General features: G+C 41.4%; 1 protein-coding gene across 6 annotated transcripts in view; it reads right to left on the bottom strand.

Annotated features, from left to right (window-relative positions):
• Positions 1-20,965, bottom strand: part of RB195_010313 (uncharacterized protein) — a gene marked incomplete at both ends in the record, with an annotated part of 42,648 nt that overhangs the window by 5,816 nt on the left and 15,867 nt on the right. Inside the window, 15 exons of one of the 6 annotated variants that reach the window (XM_064191250.1) lie at positions 1,725-1,832; positions 2,651-2,779; positions 2,938-3,060; positions 3,902-4,069; positions 5,006-5,126; positions 7,534-7,691; positions 11,778-11,987; positions 12,044-12,183; positions 12,251-12,401; positions 12,455-12,529; positions 12,720-12,818; positions 16,103-16,235; positions 18,747-18,829; positions 19,068-19,194; positions 19,807-19,892. In XM_064191250.1, coding sequence (XP_064048835.1) covers positions 1,725-1,832; positions 2,651-2,779; positions 2,938-3,060; positions 3,902-4,069; positions 5,006-5,126; positions 7,534-7,691; positions 11,778-11,987; positions 12,044-12,183; positions 12,251-12,401; positions 12,455-12,529; positions 12,720-12,818; positions 16,103-16,235; positions 18,747-18,829; positions 19,068-19,194; positions 19,807-19,892 — 1,911 coding nt within the window. Of the gene's footprint in view, positions 1-1,706; positions 1,833-2,650; positions 2,780-2,937; positions 3,061-3,901; positions 4,070-5,005; positions 5,127-7,533; positions 7,692-11,777; positions 11,988-12,043; positions 12,184-12,250; positions 12,402-12,454; positions 12,530-12,719; positions 12,819-16,102; positions 16,236-18,746; positions 18,830-19,067; positions 19,195-19,806; positions 19,893-20,965 lie in introns of those variants that run through there. The other 5 variants (XM_064191255.1, XM_064191253.1, XM_064191254.1 and 2 more) reach the window with 5 other exon arrangements.

The raw sequence follows: 20,965 nt of genomic DNA, 5'->3' as shown, positions 1-20,965 counted from the left end.
ACAAAAAAAAAACTGCTGCAAATTAGCTGGCAGTACACTCCAAATTGTTGTCCTTCCCACAGTTTCTACCACCTTTCTCTCAAAGGTTTTCAGAAGCCTCTTATTGGTTTTTCCACTTTCCATTTTTTTGTATTTTTTCGAGTTTATCCTACTTTTTTATCCTTTCTAAAAGCAGCATATCACGCAACTGACGTTGGTATCTCTCTCGGACAACATAGGAATTAGGTTGTAGAATACGAGTATGAGTGTGGGTACACTCAATTCACTCTAATCGTCCTGAAAAACGGCATGATCCGCGTTAGCTCCTACGAAGTGCGTCAGGATGCATCACCATCGTACACGCTCCCATTCCCTCAGCAGTCTATACATTGGTTTTACCTGAATGGGCTGCCGAGGAGACTTGATTGAGTGTCGAACGTTCGCTCATGCATGCGGAGCGCATGAAGGGGCGGCATATTGTAAGGTAGGAACTAAGCCCGCTCACACGCCGTTTTTCAGGACGGTTAAGGAGAAATGAGCGTGTTCACGTTCATACTCCAGAACCTGAAGTCTACTTTGTCCCAAAGAGATCCCAACATGGTGAATTTTGTGATGCTGCCTTCATAGGTTTCTCATGCCTCATTCAATACCCTCCATGCACAATACAAATCTCGCAAGTAGTTACGGCGAGTTTTATTATATTGGCGAAAGGGATCATTTTTAAAACATTTGGTCCATTAAGTTAATTAATTACTCAGGATGATGAGGATATTGGAGTAGTGAGAATTCGTTGTTCACCGGTCCAACGCTGCTTCCAAATGTATAAAAAAGTCACTGCGTACTTCCTCCCCACACAAGATTTTTTTGTTAGAAAAGTGCAGTTTGACCACCCATCTCGTTAGTCACCACCAGGACCGAACACTCAACACGCCAAAAAACTGAGAAACATGCAGAACACGTCATTATTATGTTATCCTTCGCACCATCCTTTTCTGACTTTTAAGAGAAAGATCTCTAATGCCCGGGAGTGGAAACACACTTCTAAGAGTTGAATGCCGACTATCGTCAAAATTTTTGTAAGAGAAAAAAACGGAATGCATACGACAAGTGGTCAACATTACCCACGTTACGAGCACACACATGATTCTCGTAGTGGCAACGAACGATCAAAAATGTTCGACTGGCGCATCGTTTGTTAGGTAAAGAAGAGCGTCTTCGAAGAATGGAAAGGAAAAGCGACGGAAATAGAGAGTCTGATAGACAAAACTTTATTATACATCTTTCTTAAAAGTGAATTATTTTACATTAAGCTAAAGCTAAAGTTGACTTATAAGATGAAGTCGTGCATACTTCTATGCTCCCAAAAGCAGAAACTCAACGTTTTCTACTTTAAAAATAAGGTACCGCCTAGAAAGTAATCCATTACGATTTTGCGAAATATTTAAAAAATACGAAATATAAGATATTTTGAGAAAACCTCCAAATACACACTCTCATCTATCCATGTGGATTGCATCTGAATCAGAAAATTTCAGAAGTAGGTGAAAATTCCCGATTTCTGAGCCTAACTTTCAAAGAACTGGAATACCTAGAAAAGTTGAAATTTGTGTGGAAACTTTGCACTGCTTCGAGTACCGTTAACGCCGCTAGTCAGCATTAGGTGCAATATGTGATGTTGCACTTTTTTTTGGATATGCTATCGTACTGTTACCACTTTCTCTTAGTAGTTAATCGAAAACACTCACTGGGCCAGACCCATGACCATGACTGGTGGCATCGTTGCTAGAAACGCTTGGCTTCGGCTCAGAATGAACAACTTCGGCATCATCTCCGTTCATATCCGCCCGCACACTCTAAATCATACAAATCATTTCCATGAATATTCCAAAAGTTGCTCTATTACATGCAACAAATCACCAACACCACCTTCACGTTTATGACAGATTCACATGCATATAATTCCGAAAGGAAATTTCAAGAACACAAAAAGAAAAACATGAACGTCTAAAGGATCACAAACTCAACATTCAAGCAGAAGGGGTACAACGACGACACAGCACGCACGACGGTGAAATTTACCTTTCGAAAAAAGTGGTATCGCAAGCAGGATAGACTGCTGGAGGAGCGGTGGTGTTGGTTGCGAGAGACAAATGAATCAGTTGGCAAAAGCCTACGCGTACGAGTAGAATCTTATACGGAAAAGGTTGTCACAGTAGGGAGACGATGATAGGAGAATTAGTGAGAACCCAGAGAAGCGATATCGCATCAGAACAGAATAAACTGGTTGGGAGAACAGTGAATCGCCTTGAATTATTCTTCCACAGCGATATTTAGTGAACAGTAGAAAATGGAATCAAGTACTACACAAATTGTATCACCCAAAAGAAATCTATAGTTCAAACTGGCACTGCGAATTCTGTCTTCACAAGAGAAGAATTACTAACATTTTAGCGTTGCTAGATCCCTGCTGTGCTACTCTAGTGCATTCGAAGACTTTTTTCCAGCTTTGACACAATATCTTGGAAATAGAATGAAACCAAAACAATTCATCCACAGCAAAACGCCAAGTTCTTCAAGAATTCCCCGGTTCTCCAATCCAGTTTTATTTTTGTGTAAGAAAGCAGAAACTTAACAGAAGGAATTGCTCTAATTACATCGCCACAGTACGGACCTCATCGCGCAGAGTGTGATAGTGAGTATCGACGGATTGACTGCGGCGATAGAGTATCAGGGGCTTGACCAAAAGCATCACAGGCACCTGCACCACCGCTAACAGCAGCAGCATCCGCTCGGCAATACCCTGAAAAACTTGCTCGCCTGTTCAGATTCATTCGGAACGTTTAAGAAGTAGGACATGGGATTGAAGAATTGTAATACGAATGAATCCGGCAAATTTGTGAATTTCAACGCAGCAAGCTGAGTAAATTTCACCGGGCGCGAATTCTGACGCACACCAACCAACTGCCTATGGCCGGATTCTCGCCGTTCCTTATCTGCTTTCCATAGCAAATACGGCTTTGCGAACAACATTATCGGCACGCATACAATTGCCGTAAGCACGAAGAGTGTTTGAAAGAAGCCCTTAATTAAAATCATCGCAAAGAGAGCATGTCAAGCGGATAGGTTGAAAGCAGTAATTCTTATATTGAGTAGCTTTTTGGAAATGAAACGAAAATTATTAAACACACGATTCACATGATTAGCTAAAAATACTTGCTATCTAGCATTAGTATTGATAGCTCATTATGATTATCACTAATGAAATATGTAATTCTAACCAGTGCTGACCCTATCGCTGGCACCCTGAAGGCACTGGAAGTCGAAGTGGTGAGAACAAACCAACGGTACTTTTTAGTTGCAGATTGATATTAAAATCAGCTATTCATATAAAAATAAGAAGTGATATTGTTCTGGTACTATAACGGTATTATTCTAATGTGACACCAGTAGCAATAGTACTCTGTGATGTAGTTTTGTTTAGCTCTCGATAAGAACAAATTTTTAAGATAATGCGTAATTCATGGCAGAAGAACTGTTGTGTGAAGCCGTCCTTCCTATTTTCGTTTTGCTGAAGCTGTTTCATTTAAGTATTACTGATTCTGTGATTCTGATAATACCGTCAAAAGAAAAATCCTGGGATGTGAAAACTTAACTAGTTAGTTTAGTATTCAGGCTCATACCACATATGTACACTTCGAACCAACCTTCCAAAAATGCGCAGGAAAACATGTTTAGAAAACATGCGACTTTAAAGAGAATGAGCGCACTCTAACAAAACAAATGTCATTGAAGAGAAAACAAAAAATTTTTAGACACTGTTGTGACCATGATAGTAGATCACAAAGTAGAACTGATTGCTTAAATTTCCTCTACGCGTTTACCATATCCAAAACTAGTACTGGACGACTATTAAAAATAATACCTGTCCTGGATACCAATTGTTAAGATAGCATTGGAATTTCTGGGTACCATCCTCTTCCACAAAACCGGTCCCTATGGTTTTCATCATGAACATGTTGATAAGTCCGATCAGCAACGAAGGAGCACAATTCGAACCAGGATATTTGTAACCAAAGATAGAGTCTTGTGGCTGAAGTTACACAGGTTTATTCTCGTCAAACGTGACTGAGATCCAGAAAGTGACACTGCTAAAGACACCGAGATCTATCAGTCAGCCAGCACTCTTCTAGAATGTTTTTGTAGATGCCTATCACACTAGATAGTTTTTGCTTATCACTTCAAAAGCACATTGTCTAGCACAACCAAGAACGTTCAGAGGCAATCTTCACGTAAATTTTCCACGTCGGGTGCTTCCCAAAAATAGTTAAGTGGTGTTCGGGAGCTAGTTTTCACGACTGGAAAACGAAAACGCAAAATGTCTTCGACGAATTCAGGAATCAGAAGCATCAGAAGCACAAAAACCCTTCAGACAAAATAAAAAAAAAAAACATCAAAATGGATTGATGGAAAAACAATCCGAAGAACCAAGTTTCCATAAGCGTGGTGAATCGACTAAGCGCGCTGTTATTTCATTATTGTGGGGTCTGAAGGTGATGGTTTGCCTCTTCAGGTAAGCCGATGACTCTGATTTCTGGATATATGGAGACTGTTACTTCTGTTATTTACAAAAAAAAAACGCATCCAAAACTTAAATACCGGTGAAAAGGACACGACATTGAAAATCTTGGCGAACGCTGCTTCTGAATCTTGGTAGAACTTGCGTTCGCATCTGCGGATTCCGACACAAGTTGGCACTGCGACGTATACGCTACTGACTGCAAAATTTCCTTAGCATGCACTTCTATTGCGAGAAATTCTACTCCAATCGACGTCGCTTTCATCTAAAGGATGACATAAGTGTCAGAGTCTCCTCATTTTTATGATTCCCAAATTCAAGTGACCAACATGCATCAAAGTAGACTGGTGTGCAACATTGAACGGTTCGCTTATTACTTTCTGCCTCAGAAGCTGACCTCATTTTTCACAAAGAGAAAACTAAAAAAGCGAAGTCGTAGCTAAAACTTACTCCTGCGGTGAACCATATCCACTTGACAACAATCTCTAGGCAAAGATACATGAAAATACAAGCTAGAAATACCATCTGTGGGATGAACATGAACTTTACGTCTAGATCGGATTTGAAATATCTGAAACGAGGCAAAAAGATCAAAATTGGCAGGTTTGGATTTAGTAGCCATTCAGTTGTCTCGTTCTTAGGCTACATGGGCTTAATCTAGAGTGCTAAAAGAAGTCCATCCATAATGGTCTTTGAAAAGACCACGCTGCTTTATTTTACTGATGCAAGATAATCCAGAAGCCACATAATAGTGGCGAAGCAGCACCAACTTTAAAACTTTAGAGATTAGAACAATGGAATTTGAGAAGAACTTCGCTGAATTATGAAATCATTTGCAAAAAGTTCTTCCGCCTAAAAAATCCCATGTTATACTTATTCCTGTCGTTAACAGCCCTCCTATCATGCTACTATCATCAAATGATCCCAAGTTGCAAAAAAATAAGTGAAAATCCATTCAATTTCAGCGCTAAAATTACCACACATGATTCAGACTATACATAGCGTAAGAAAATAAGTTATCTGTATCCAGCCATTTTTTCTTATTGACGAGACTCGACATTTCATTACGGAACCGTGCAACATCCAATCTTTCGCCACTTTTAACGAAGGCACATTTTCTGACCATATCTGTGATACTTCTCAGAGGGAGGATAGATCGATGCGCCAACGTCGTACGCCTAATTGAGTGACGAGATAAATGAAGCTAAAGAGGACGGCAAAACACCAACGTTTAACATCAATTACATCCTTTTGGGAGGAACATTTGCTAACTACTAATTCCTATGACCTGTGTGGCTTCAATGTAGATTTCTCATATTAAATGTTAGGTCCCAATCGAAGGCAAAACGCGAGTACTACTCTTTTCAAAGCTGTGTGTCCAATCTGTCGAATGTGAGATTCCTGTTGGTGTGTCTGTGATGAGCAAAAATGGGAATCTTAGCGTTCAGTTCGCTCACCATGACTATAGGTGTTCATTTGTAGCGATTTCGTACAAGGCAGACTTCTAGAGGAGAAAAAGTTTCCTTTTTCTTCCATCAGGGTTTTCAAGGAATTTCTTCGATGATAGCCCTCAAGCGAGCACAAATGTTGAGCGTCATTACACACTTATTGCATGTTCGATTTCGATCAGGTGACTCCTGTTCAAGGTTTTCAAACATCGTCCTCTCCTTTTAAGCAACCGTAAACGCAAAAGCAATAAGCGACCCGAATGGACGAGGATCAATGAGCTGACGTCAGCTTGGACTCACACGCTAAATTTTCTACGACTTTAGTTCAATTTTTTGCAAAATCACTCAAGGTTTCCACGTCTGCCTTCGGAACTCCGTGAACGAGCGGTTTACATGTTAGCAGCGGCCGCAGTTGATACTACGCGCGCAGGTTCATATTAAGGGTACGCGGCATCTTGAGAAGGAATGACCTACTTTTTTCAAGATCTAAATCAATTCTTCATTACTGCCGTACTTACTTCGCGCACTACATGGTGCCGTTAACTCCTTATTGCGGCAACGCAGCAGCCCAATGAGGTCAACTGCCCAATGAAATTCACGTTCTTTTGCAATTGAATATGGTCCAATTGCAATTAATGCCCGGTCCACTACAACCAACGGCAGCTGATCAACTTATTCCTAATTATGTGGCTGTCATTTCATAGGAATCATTTTCCATCATTTTTTTTTTTAGTTTGGGAAATGGAAATGGGAATAAAGTATGACCATCTATTAATTTGTATAATGGGACGTTCCTCCAGTTACAATTGAGAGTAACTTGATAGGAGGGGCTGCCATTCGATTATGAGTTGGACCAGTTTATAATTGCAAAAACGTGGGAAATTCCATTGGGCAATTGACCTTTTGGTTACCTTGCAGCCATAACGAATCAACATTAAAATAGGGCACAGAGCCAGTAAGTAGGACAGTTGCTTAATCAGAGCTCTCCGCGTTCATGCAACGCCACAGCTCACTGAACCCCTTAACTGTAATGTGCATGGAGCAATACATTGTGAATCGTACTCTAATTGTAATTGTTCTCCAGTTTCAAATTGTAGCTACAGTCAAAAAAGCAATGGTGAGCAATGGTGATCATGGTGATATTTGCTTTTTTGACTGTAGCTACAATTTGAAAACAATTACAATAGAACAAATATCACCATAGTATGGTAAAAACTGGACGCTGTAATTAGAGATCGATAAGAATTTCGGCAACTCGAGCACTCTAATCAAACTCTAGTATCCAAGTGCAAAGAATTACCAGAATTCAGGGACGGTCTGAGATGTGCACTAATGTTCATTATATCGAGAGGGTAGAAGAGCTTTCTTCACTTTCCAAGCATGTATTGATCTGACTGTGCTAAGATTAGAGTAGATTTTTTTAAATAATGCTTTATAGCTGTTAGTTCTCTTATAGTTACGTTGAATAAATTCATTTAGAAGATGAGAGATAGTTAGGCGCGGTTGGTGGTCAGAATAAAACAAACCTACTTGTAGTTTTGGTAGCTCAGAAGTACACCGAATGTCATCTGTGTTATCCCAAGAATCACAGACAACTTCATTTTCAACGAGTTCAAGAAATTCAACTTGTTTGATTCCGCAAGATTCCAGACTGGATCGACGCCGATCGGATACGGTCCCGCAGCGCTCTGTAAATACAGTACTAAATGGAGCGATAAATGTTGGGATCACATCATATTTAAAAATGAACTAAAAGAGAAAACATGCAATGCAATGCATGCATGAAACGGAAGGCATGCTGTTTTGAAATCATTGGTGAAAAAAATCTGCACGTTTTTCTAGAAGATAAGCGGAATAGAGAGCTAGCATGTAGTGCCGAAAAAAAAGCTTAAAAGTCACCTGAAATTCAAAATCAAGAAGAGAGTGTACTAGCAACGAGGAAAGAGTTAGGAAAAGATCCGATTTGATCGGAATTTTAATTACTAACATGTTCAGGGCTTTAGAATATTTGTGCTCTTCATTTCTTCATCATTACTTAATGCAGATAATGTGGCAATGGTGGATTCCTCTGAATGCCATAACTCGCAACTAACCGTTGGGTTTATGATTTCTGGTCACATGTTAGTGGTTAAACAGAAAAAGGTGTCAATTCGGATGAAAACTACATGTAGATCGGCAAGGTGGCATATATGCCTTGATGGCTCCAACGACAAACTACAGTACATTCACTATAAAAATAGTTGATTCCGGCAAAAATTTTCTGAGTAGATCTTGACCTCCACATAACAATCCTAAGAAGGTGCATGATAGGTTTTGCATTTTCAAATAAGCTAAAGCATGAGGACTTTAGCTCGCTGAACTAAGCGTTCTATAAAGTTGGTACCAATCTGGAACGGGCCTCTTTGTCTAAATAAAGGTAAGGAACGAAAAATGTCATAAAACTCACATAATCGTCTGCATCACCTATTCGTTTATTGATTAAATTGCTTAAATACGCCATTACAAGAACTGAGCTTAAGATATGTAATCATCAACTAACTCAACCTTAAAAATGGGACAACCCTTATCTCGGTGATTTTTCGGGGACTTCGTGAACAAATTTGATAACTTTGTTGGCGGTCTTCCTGAGCCTAACATCGCGTTGAACTCGCTCACGGACCTGGTCCAACGGTTTTTGTTGGAAAGCACCCCGTTTTTGGCCCACTTTATTTTCATTAACAAATGGAGCAGCTTCTCTGATCTTCGATCTTTGACGTACGATAGGAATTCAAATCTTCTTTTTCAATTCCGTGAAGTGGCATACCCCAAGCAAAACTCCGACGTGACGTACAATAACACTGATCGCATTTCCTCTTCCCCGCAAAATTACCAGATTTCTGAAGCATAGGTCAAAGAAGAAAGAATAAAATTAACAAGTTTAGCACAGAGCAGGGTGTTCCTAGTTTTCTTCACCACTCTCTCGACGTTTTTGTATGTTCCTCATACTGCTCATTTTCCACTCCCACCAAAGTCAGGTCGTTAACCATGGTCATTTCCAACTTAGATAACATGGCTGGAACAATCGGAAATATTCGCTCTGTTCAGTGTGAAGGGAATGGCACCAGAAGACCACCTGCTCTTTATGAAATCGTTTTTGCTAAGTTCCCATGAAGACCAATCTCTTCAGATGCTTCGTCACATTCCACCAACATTCACTCCTCTGGTCGTGGCTGATGCTTGATGTTATCAGCGAAACCAAAGTAATGTAGCACACGAACATCAACTTTCACTCCCATAAAGTCCTATTCAGTGCGTTCCCGAGAGTGGTACTGAATATTTTGAGTGTGCTAGTGTCACCTTGTTCGACCACTCTCTTCAGATTAATTGTGATGTTATTGTAAAAATAAAGAAATTTTACTCGTGAAACGGTTATACAACTCACTAGTATACCTTCGCGTATCTAGCAGAAACGTTCTGGCCTTCTAGGACCACTTCTGTCCAAGCTTAGTCAAAGGTCTTCAAGTTACTTAAGTTGATGAAGGTGAGACACGCCAGCATTTCTATAGTTCACCGAATCAATGTGGATGTGGTTAATCGAACACATTTCGAAATCCTACACGATTGCATCGCAGTCCTTCACCTAGTGTTCGTTCACTCTTGTTTAGGATCATTCTTGTGAAAGGGTTCCGATACCGTGCTAATGCCCTTCCCTTCGTTTAATAACACAGTCTCGCTGGTCTTCTATTGCATAAGAACCTTGCATACAGATAATGTGCGAAAAGCTTCGAAAGGGTGTCTATGAGAGCGGGCAGTAAGTTCGCCACATGTTCGAATCTCATTCCGTGTGAGTCACAATTCTTTACCAACATTAAGGCTCAAGCGTACGAGGGTACGCAAGCCACAAAACGATAAAAGGATGTTATTCTTTAAAGTTCTGACAACGGTGCTGTGACGCGTTAGCATTTTCCTTCTGCTCCAAGCTGGGCTTGATAACGTCGAGGTTGCATGGCTGCCTCAAACTACGAAAAATCCTGTCGGGTATTTACATTCAGCAGCTATATGAGGATAAACCATCAAATATTCGAACAAATATGGTGCATTATAAAGTCATAAAAGTTGTGAAGATGATATAATGGAAAATCAGCCGTTCAAAATGCACATTTCGAAAGAGTAAGCGGGCGGTAAGTTCGCCACATGTTCGAATCTGATCCCTATCTATCTGAAAATTCCGGCACTTTCGAAAAATGACTTTTTATAGCACCGTGGTGAGCGGTATGCAGACAAATTTTCTCTACCTGTGCAGAATTTGTTGTTTTTTGTATTTTTTCTAGTCTTTTCTTTGGACCTAGTTGAGAAAATGAGCAAATTTCCCCCCCCCCCCTTATTTTTGGATTTTTCGTAACTAGCTTCAGAGGGAACATCAGTACACATACAAAGATTAAAGTTGCAGTCAAAGGCTTTTGCTGATGATTTATCAAAAGATACTGGAGGAATTTTCACTCGCACTACTGTAGTTGCACAACGAAAGGGAATGCAAAAATCCGGACTTAGGCTGGCTGTGTCAAAATGTGTATGACTACGAGCAAAGTCCAATAACTCAATTCAAACTTCACAAAAACTTATTCAGTTCAAAAAGTATTATAGAGGATTTTTACTACTAACATGTTCTTTATGGTTAGATGGAGCGCATCGGCTAGAGGTTCGCCGTAGCCGCACGGTCGATGGTTCGAAAAAACCTTAGTGCAAACCAAGCTTTTCACCCCCTCCGAGATGGATAAATTGGTACCAGACTTGTCTGGTAGGACAAAAACACTGATCTCCGCAAGTCATTGAATAGGCCAAAACGCGTTCCAAAACCTCAATAATTACGAACTGCAGTAAAAGCACGTTGGCGCATCCAGAATGGATCGACACGCTAGTGTAGAGGTTCCGCTTCCTGGACGATCGATCGGAGGTTCGAATCCGCCCTAGTGCTCACCAAGCCTTTCATCCCTCCGGGGTCGATAAATTGGTACCAGACTTGTATGGGTGGCACTGACTTGACACATCGGCTAGCCACCGCAAGTCATTGTATAGGCCAGATACACGTTCGTAAACCTCAAACGATTCCGAATTGAAGTGAACGTGGGGGCGCATCCCAAGCGGATTGATTAACGCCAGAAACTTTATCCTTTATCCTTTTATCTTTCAAAACAAGCAAAAGGTCTCCAAGGACTTATCATTTTTAATTTTTAAATTCTAGCGAACATTGGAGAAGATGGGAGGATGGATCAAAGGGAGGGAAGGGTGTGGTTTTTAGGACACAGTTGACCATTCAAATATCTTCGAAACACGATTTCATGAATCCAGCTGTTTCGCCTAAACAGAAATCGACAAGACAAGACAAAAAACGACATGACATGAAGAATGTGGGACAAAATTCTGCCAGAGGCTGTTATTTTCACACTACTGAAACATTTGGCCATTGCGCGCCACAATGCAAGGTTCATGCACCAGTGTCGTGATCTTAACATCGATATACCCTTTAGTGAAACAGTAATTATACAGCAACCTGACTACTCCTTATAGGTATAACAAACTGGATGTGATTCAACTAAAAACAACAAATACTGGATTCATTGTATCGGCAAAGTATGACACAAATTTAAGTTGGGTGATCAAAAGCGCTGTAAAAAATCGATTTGGAAAAGGTGAACTTGAATTTGCAGCTACATGCTAAAAACGACTTACGTAATAATAGTTAGTTGAGAATTAAATATGGAGAAAACACAGCACCGAAAAGAAGGAGAACATACATCGTATGCCTTCTCCGGAATCAGCATCAAATTCTTTTCGAGACCATACTGAAGTCTATCGAGCTGTTGAATATCGTAACAATTTGTCCAGCCCGAACCAAATATGTTCAAACTCTTCGAAAATATATCGTTATAGAGTAAGCCTGTGTATATGGAGAAGGCTCCCATCAAAAAGATCACATATCGGCCACCAAAGAAGGTTTGGAAAATCTGGAAAAGAGTATGCAAGTGTTTTAAAGCAACTACATCCCCTTTTTGGTATGAACCTCGTCTTTAATACGAGCCGCCTCAAGTTGCTTTTCTTTCAAAATGAAGAAGAGGGCAGCTAGAAGCATAATTGTACCATGTCCAAGATCACCGAACATCACTGCGAAAAGAAAAGGGAACGAAATCATCGTATATGGAGCTAAAAATTGTAATCACGGTCTCTCATTATCACAGTATGAAATGAAACACAAAACAGAACGTCTCACCTGGATTGACTTCCCTATATGTCGCTATACCATAAGCATCAACGATGTTTTGAAAACCTCTTGTGAACTTATTGGTTTTGTGATAAGTAGGAGGTGGTTCCATCGTTTCCATGCGGTTTAATATAGACGGAACTTGGCTTCCACTTTCTTCCTAAAAAGTTTTCAATATCAGGCAGGCCTGCATTCACGAAAGTAGTACCCTACCGTTCCCCTCTTCAAAGCCATCTTGATACGATCCAGTTCACTTATTGGACACCAACATTCGGCAATCAAGCATTTCTGCAAGGTGATCAGTCATTTGTAAAAAGAGAAGTAATGTGATGTCCGATTTTGCTGAGAATAAACAAGAAAAAAAAAAGAAGAAAAACATACTGCATACCGGAAAAGTAGATTTCTTAGGCAACACCAAAGCCTGCCACACATTATAACCTGATTATTACATTTGAAATCTCACAAGCAAAGAACTTACGTGAGTGACGTCAATATTGAACAAGTTGAGCGTGTGATAAATCGATTTGATTTTGCGCACTTTCGTCAACCACATTCGAACATTTTTCGAAGCAGCAACCTAAATCGGGAGCAATACGTAACGAAGATTGTCTTGATTACCTCGACTCCTTGTTCTTCAAACTGGTGGAGTGGATACCAGTAATTTTTCCATTTGTCCTCATCGCCAGCCTAAGTTGGTCAGTGGTTCCTCCTTTCGCGAGGACAAGAAGAGTATCGAATTTTCCTTTCAAGGACTTTGTAAAGAAATCTGATCATCGGATCAGCGGCAAAGAAGCGATAGTCGGAGCTGGTGCACCTCCTTCACTTTTGAATGGTTGGCGAAGGGATACTCATCACTTGAGCTGCACCCCATGTGCAAGACCCCCTTCGCTAGAGGAGTGTCCGGATCCTCTTTATCGCATCTATGGTCTGCAGTCTTCCTGTATCACCTGTGTCACCGCAAAAGACTCGAGAAAAATCGAATTTTTCTTTGAAGGACTTCGTAAAGAGGTCTGACCACTGGCGATCTTCCTGCGAGGCGTTTGATGTCGCGTGGTATCCAGTCACTTACAGCTCTGGTCCAACCATTGTCGTTGAAATGCATCACGTGTCCATCCCATTTTGTTTTCCTTGGCATATGCGGTAGCGCCTCTGATCTTCGATCAGAGACGTAAGAGTGAACTTCGAATTTCTTCCATCACTTGCGTGAAGCGAGTTACTCCCAGCATCGCCCTTTCAATTCCGCGGGCTGATCGCATTTTCCTCCTGCCTGCGAAACGCCCACGTTTCTGAGGCGTAGGCCAAAGCAGGAAGAACGATAATGTTGAATAGGTGAGCACAGAGCCGGATGTTCTTGATCCTCTTCACTATCATCTTCAGATCCTCGATGCTCTTGAACGTACTACAGGAAGACTGTATTATGCAAAACGGCTTACATTCAACGGTTGTCGTTAAAAGCCATCAATTTTATTTTGCTAGGCGAACGCGGCGGTGTCCCTAATCTTCGATCGCTGAAGTGGGAGAGAAGTAGGAGAAATCCCATCTCTAACTTGTGAAGCGTGAAGCGGAATACTAATACCATCACTCTTTCAACTGTGCGCTCAATTACGCTCACCTTTCTGCTTGTGTCCAAGTTTCTAAGCGTAAGTCAAAGCAGGAAGTACGGTGGTATTGAAGCAATACGCCGGGTGTTCTAGTCTTGTTCACTACATTACCTATGCTCTTATGAGCTTCCTAAGCCGTCTCCTGCACAGCTGAGGGGTTAGGTCATTCTTCGTGTTCATTTTCTGACCAATATAAATAACACAGTAGGTGGAGGATTCAGATATGTTCGTTCCGTTAAGCATAAATGAGGCATAAGAGACCTATCCGTTTCGCATGAACATTACCTTTTTCAGATTCAGCTGAAAACCGATGGACCCACAGGTTTCGTCGAATTCATTCAGCAAATCGTTCCGCTTGATGTTATCAGAAGGATGTCATCAGCAAAGCGCAAATGGTGTAGCTGCCGACCATCAATCTTTACTACCATGTCCTCCCACTCCAACATTCGCATTGTGTTCTCGAGAGTGGCCGTGAATATTTCAGGTGAAATTGTTTCACATTGCCGCACCCCTCTCTTCACGTCGATGATGATATCCTTGAATGGCTAAATTCCGCTCGAAGTTACTGTACAACCCTCAAAGTACCTTTATGTCCTGAGTAGGGACGACGTGGTTGTCCAAGGCTTCCCTCACTGCATCCGTCTTAAAGACATCACTTTACTTTACGAATCTGGGGTGGTGCGGGTTTCAGGCGGGTTATGCCTATACGGGATCGTAGATTATGGAGAGAAGGGTGATTCCGCCTATATCTTCCTAACTGCCGTAAAATAACGGCCCTGAAGATACGACCTCGAGCGTTCCGGCGCGCTATTTTCTACAAGGAGTTCGATCGGAGCGCGCCAGCCTTGTGCATGCGCCGCATGTTCCGGGCCGTTTTTACGGCAATTAGGAAGAAATGGACGGAATCACCTTCCTCTCCATGATATACGACCCGGTATAGGAACTCTCCACCTGAAATCCGCACCACCCCAGATTCGTTGGGTGATGCCTTTAAGTGAGTCTTAAACGCATCACCCCACGAATCTTGGTTGGTACGGGTTTCAGGCGGATAATGCCTATACGAGGTCGTAGATTGTGGGGAAGAGAGTGACTCCGTTCATCTCTCCCTGCATCAGCGTAGACGGACTTCATCCAAGACTTTTCCAATCCCGTCAAGGATCTGCCTCTGCACTCTCAGCCAACATTCAGGGCGTAGCGAAAAATCCCAGTCAACCATAGTTCTGAGATATCGCTCTCCGAAGCTTCCTCTCCTTTCCATGTGAAAGAAAATATTTCTCGAAGAAGGCTATGGTTGTCCCGCATAGAATCTTTGGACAACGGCGATGCCCGTCCGGCAGAACCTTTTACCGACGATGATGTGGACGATTCCATTTCGGTACTCGGTGACCGGTTACTTCGACGTCCAGAGTAGTGAGGAGGGCTCCTGAAATTGCGATTTCCCATGAGTGATCTCAGTCGTCATGACAAACTTGGAAAGCCTCACCTGTTCGTCACATTGTAGGCCGTGAGATCAGATGTGATGTTATTGTCCTCACGCGTTCTTCTCGGGCTGATTTTGGCGTTGAAATCACCAACAATGACCATGTAAGGTAGAAGGTATGGTCTTCTCTAGAATTTCTATAGGTCCATCCAGTTCATTCTCGTTTCGATCATTTCGATGACGTCGTACTTAATCTTTCTGGTGGCTTGCATCATCAGATCTTTAATGGCTGTTTCCGATGAATAGGTACAGATCGCTATCCTATTCCTATTCCGTTTTAGCTTAAATGAATCCTGCAACCCCTTTCTTCCTTGTATTACCAAATCAGGCTTTCCTTCAAGTCGAAAGATTCTTTTTTATTGCTATAACATGCCCATAATTTTAAAAGCTTTGGGGATTGCAAGCCTCTAGTCCGACGGGTTTCATGGAAGAACCTTATGTTCTCCCAGAGTGGACAAATGGAGCTTATTTGATAAAAACAACCCCAAACCGTCTCCCTTGCAGCTCCTAGTCACTTGATTGCAGGCATTTGGGCGGACCGACGAGCAGGATACAAGGATGTCATGAGTCAGTCGTGGCACAGTAGGAAAAGGAAATCCGTCCTCTGAATCCACCGGCGTCTCAAGGTACACACAAGGACACTTTTGTTTAGCGATTAGGCCTGCATCCGCCACCTGGGGACGCACCACGTAGTCTCACGACTAACAGGTCGTTATCCCCCTAGTAAGGAAGATCCATGGATGTAATGGAGACAAGAATGAAAAACAAATGAAATGTTACCAAAACTCGATGTCGATGGTCCTGAGTCTGTCCCAGTACTGTTTTCAAGTCTTCAATTCTCGTCATCACTCCTATCGACATTTCACGACGTTCTTGTGGAGTATCAGGACATGGATACAATGTTGCACGGAATCTACAAACGTTTCAAGTTCAAATTGCACATGTTGCATCTATGCCGAAACAAGTGCAGCAAATGTAAGTATGAGCAAATAAGAACAATAACTACAAGCGAGAAGTGTAGGATACAAGCAGTAACTTTCAAGTTTCTACGTCTTACTAGATTCAAAATAGAACGCTCACCAATCGTAACTAATTGTAATCAACGTGAAAGATGTAAGGAAACAAAACAAACAAACATATGAATGAATGAGAAAACACTTCAGACATTACTGTTAGCAGCGTCCCATCACATCAATTCGTTACTCTAATGTGGTTGCAAGTCTAAGAACATTCAATACCGGCTTCACTACCGCACGATTCGCACTAATCTTTCTCTCTGTGCAAAATTGTTGCATCAAGCGTCAATAAAATTAGATGGACTAATATTCCAACATAAATATCCTTATGATGTGACGGTTCATTTGGTGCTGGACGTTAACGCAGACTGGTTGGTGCGATTAGCGCATGAATGAAAAGTAGGTGATGAGAGAGTTTGGATGAATTATTACAATCAGCACTCAAACAGTCTGCCAAATTTACAACCCCTTAAAATACACGTGGATGTAGAGTCGCAGAGAAAGAGAGAGAAAAATATAAATATGGAAGACAACACTTCTAGAGATACATAAATGAATGAATGAACTTGAGAAAACTCATTATATATAAAATTTTGGAGCAGATTAGCCTGGAAAAACCTACAGAACATCAGAAGGAAAAACTCGAGACGAGCAAGTTGCCTTTCGCTCCTGCAGGACTGATGAGAAGTTGATCATCAAGCAAGAAAGAGATCGTAGTATGGCAGCGGGGCAGCGCTAAGCTAAAGAACGACAGACCTCGGTGAAGATGCGGGAATTCGTGTCAGGCGATAGTATCAGCCCTCCGATTAAGCTACTAAGTATGGGAGGAGTAATCGAACCCTATGCAGGTAATTTTTCTTTGGATTTCGAGTTCGCCTCCGACTCTCCTCACAGAGGATGCTTTCTCAAAATTTAGGTTTCGATAAATCTCATGAAAATTATTTCGCCTAACTTATCGTGGAAGCGCGATTAAAAGGAAAAAGAAACAGCCTACGTTCCCACGGCATGGGAACCGAGGCCTTCGAAATATCATGAGAAAGCGGGTCAGATAAAAGTCAACGGGGAAAGGCAAAGGTTGTACCCACGGCAAGGGAGTAAGGATTTCGAAATATCATGACAACACGGATCGGTATATAAGCCAAGGATCAAGATCGCATTGTCTCCGCGTTTTCCCTCTGACTCTATTCATCTCGTAATCGGCCGTATTTTTCTCGTTAAGAGTTTTTTGTGTTTATTCGTATCCATATTTTTTGTTGTAATCTCGTGATCGTGTTGTGGTTTAATTATCCTAGTTTGAGGTCCCGAAACAAGGAAATAAATATTCGCTGAAATCTGACTACTATCTACAATGTCCCATGTGGCAAAGCAACTGCACAGCCAAACTTCCTTATAACTGATTCTATGAATCGAGAGCCAACTGCTGGAGTTTGAACACTAGTCGGATGAACATCGTAGTTTGAAGTGGTAATTAAAGACAAATAGGAGCCAGATGCAGAAACCTCTGTCAAATACCACCATAGAATACATCCTAAGAACATTCAACAATGAACTGTTGATATTGCCTGAACACCATCAGAGCGCCCTGTGACCGATCTCTAGAATAGTAGGGTCAAAACGACATGGAGCACGATGCGGCTGCAGTCGAAGCGACGCGGAAGAGAAAACGGTTGGAATGGGGCTGAGACCATCGTGAAGTGTAGCGAGGACTGGAGATTAACAATGGTCCTTCCTCAATTCCAACCGCTACGCTCCACCACACTGCTTCGAGCGCAGCGGCTTACGCAACTACACCGTGCTTCACTTCGTTTTGGCCTTACTATTCTTCGACGCTATTGTTACATTCATCACCGTAAGCAGATACATCCCTGACCAAGTTTTTGCGCTCAATTCTCATTGCTTACGAAGTCAAACTTCTAGATCACACTTGGGTAGCGCTGTCTATAGTGATGGCGAAGATCGAGTGTATGGAAAAGAAGCGGCTTATGTGGTTGAAAATTTTGGCCTTGGGTATGAAGATGCAAAATGAAGATATAAATATGCAAAATGAAAATTTCTATGCGGGAACAGATATGGTGTGTCGGCGGATGACATGTGAAAAGGACCAACATCTGGTAGCGCCGTGGAAGGTGGCGGCAGAAAATCGCTTTTTCGGTAACATTATGATGAGGCCAACAAGGCCCTTTGTTCAAGATGTTCTCAGACTCATGGTAGAAGAAGCCAACCGGTCGCGAACGGAATTTCTGGTTTCAGGTGGTAAAAAAGACCTGAATACAATCCGTTCGATAGGCAGATTAAGCGAGACTTCAATTTTCAAGTCTAATATACGAAACGCTCCTTCGCTTCAAAGACAATGCTGAACTCTATATTCCAAAGGAGAACGAAAAGTACAATACACAATATAAACGTACCCTTCACAAATCTTTTTTACTTTTGTCTTGAGTTGGTCCCCTTGAAAGAAGATTATGAAGACAGTTTTGCTGACGGGCTCACCCTAAAAAAGAAATTGAACCAGTAGAACCATGAGATTCTGCTAGTAATGGTTACTGTATCAACACTTTTTGTTTAGGCTGTATAACTACACAACACTCGAAATGAATCGTAATCAATAAAGGAAAAGTGAAGAGGCCATTTATGATGTCTTTCACTAACAACTTTTATATTAAACTGCAATTTTAAAGACTTTCTGCATCTCGTACCTGACCTGAAATGATGCCACATACGAAACCAACCGTAACAGTGTCATTCAGAACATCATCGATCTCCGAAGTCCGTAGAAATACATTCCCACGGCAGGCACGCCAAAGGAGGCGTTCAAAAGCTGGAAGTCGCTCCCGACGAATTACGCCAGCAACGAAGCTAAATTGAGAAGAACTCATTAACAACAGAATGTTTGAATGAGACTTTATGTGAAAAGCTTTAGAAGGAAATGTCAATGATCCAACACCCTCACAACCACAAGGAATTCTCTTTTAGCATTCCCTACCTAGAGCGAACAGAAAATTTGAATGCTGTGTAACACAACTAGAGAGAAAAGATTGGCTGGTTATGTGTCCAACTTCAAAGATTGCTGGAAATTACAGTGAGATTTTTAACGCTTTAAAACCTGAAAAATAACTACAAAGGGGAAAATAAAAAATGATAGACAAAGTTTCTTCGCAGTGTCTCTTCATTTTGTGATCTCATACGTACGTAAACTCCTGAGAAAGGAAAATGAATGAAATTACACAAGATAATCTGGGCAAATATTGTACGCGCTAGTATACTTTTGTTAGCAGGATGAATGAAACAACAGCACAAAGCTACGTGCTTACGACGCGTTATCTCACAAGACAAATTTTCAAGCAGCTGAACACATCACCAGAGTACATTCCTACAAATTCCACTTCCATTCCACTTAAATTAAGAAGAGAAAAGATCGCTGTTCTTTCACCAGCAACTAACACAGACATCAACCACACGTTTGCCTACCGTAGCTGGATTTTGAGTGGCGCGTTGTCTCTTTGCATTACTGGGTTCTGTGCGTCCTCCTCAGAAGTTGCCATTAGCTCTTCATGCTACAGAAACACAACACCAAAAGTTGTCTGGATGTATAGTAACTCAACCACCAAAATAATAAAATATTTAGGCGATGTTCGATTGAGACGAGTTCATACTCCGGTGCATTGGCGACGGAAAAGTGGCAGAAACTAAGAAGAACGTCAAAACTTAGAAGTGCTAGCCGTAACTGTTATGAAAGTGAACATTATAAAGTGAAGGATTGGTAAAATTTATGGCCACATTGAAAAAATAAGTCCAATTTCTTGGTTTATTTTTAAGATGAAAATCCGTGAAAAAAGTATGAATTTTCGACTTCCAAACTATAAGTAATTGCAGTAATTACGACTATGAAAATAGGTTTACGACAGGAACACCGGGAATTCAAACTGCACGAAAGACGCACAAAATTAGTCAGCAGTTTTTGTCGAAATACATAAATAATTCCAATGCAGTGACGAATTTAGTCCAGATTTTCGAAGTGGAAGAACTACCTTTTCTCGTTTCGTTACAGTCAGTAACTGAAAGCAACTAATTTCGAAAGTCAAGAATCCTGCATGTGCATTTGACAATGAAACTCTTCAGACCACTACGGCTTGTCTGCACCAACACACGCGCTTCCTCTGACTGATGCTAATTCCCTCCTCCGTGATTCAATCGAACTTACATCGCGGCTCGACAATTTACAGGCCAGTAAAAATCACGTTCTCCTTACATCTGTCACCTTCGCAAGTCGAAAGCACAAAATGTAAGCATAGCATCATCAAACGAAACAATTTCTTTTTGTAACAAAAATGAATTCTATTAAACCTTCTACAAGTCAACCATGCTTGGAGAGGATGCTTTCAATTAGCATGCACATTACAAACGGACTAAACACTGCAGCACAGATCAGTAAGCGACAAGCACTACGAGCCAGAAAGCATGCGAGGATGATGTGGCACACCCACCCAAAATTATGAAAAAGAGGTCCGGTAGTATGTGGGTGCGCTCCAGCCGACGAGGTTAGTTCCATTGCCTCCGAATCGGTACCGTCACCAAGAGGCACCATCGTATCGGCGCCCGCCTATGTTAGTACGTTTCAGCATGAATT

This window comes from Necator americanus, chromosome III (genome assembly GCF_031761385.1).
Source record: "Necator americanus strain Aroian chromosome III, whole genome shotgun sequence".
NCBI classification, from domain to species: Eukaryota; Metazoa; Nematoda; class Chromadorea; order Rhabditida; family Ancylostomatidae; genus Necator; species Necator americanus.
The sequence above is the reverse complement of the archived record's forward strand: the minus strand, read 5'-3'. Positions and strand labels throughout refer to the sequence as shown.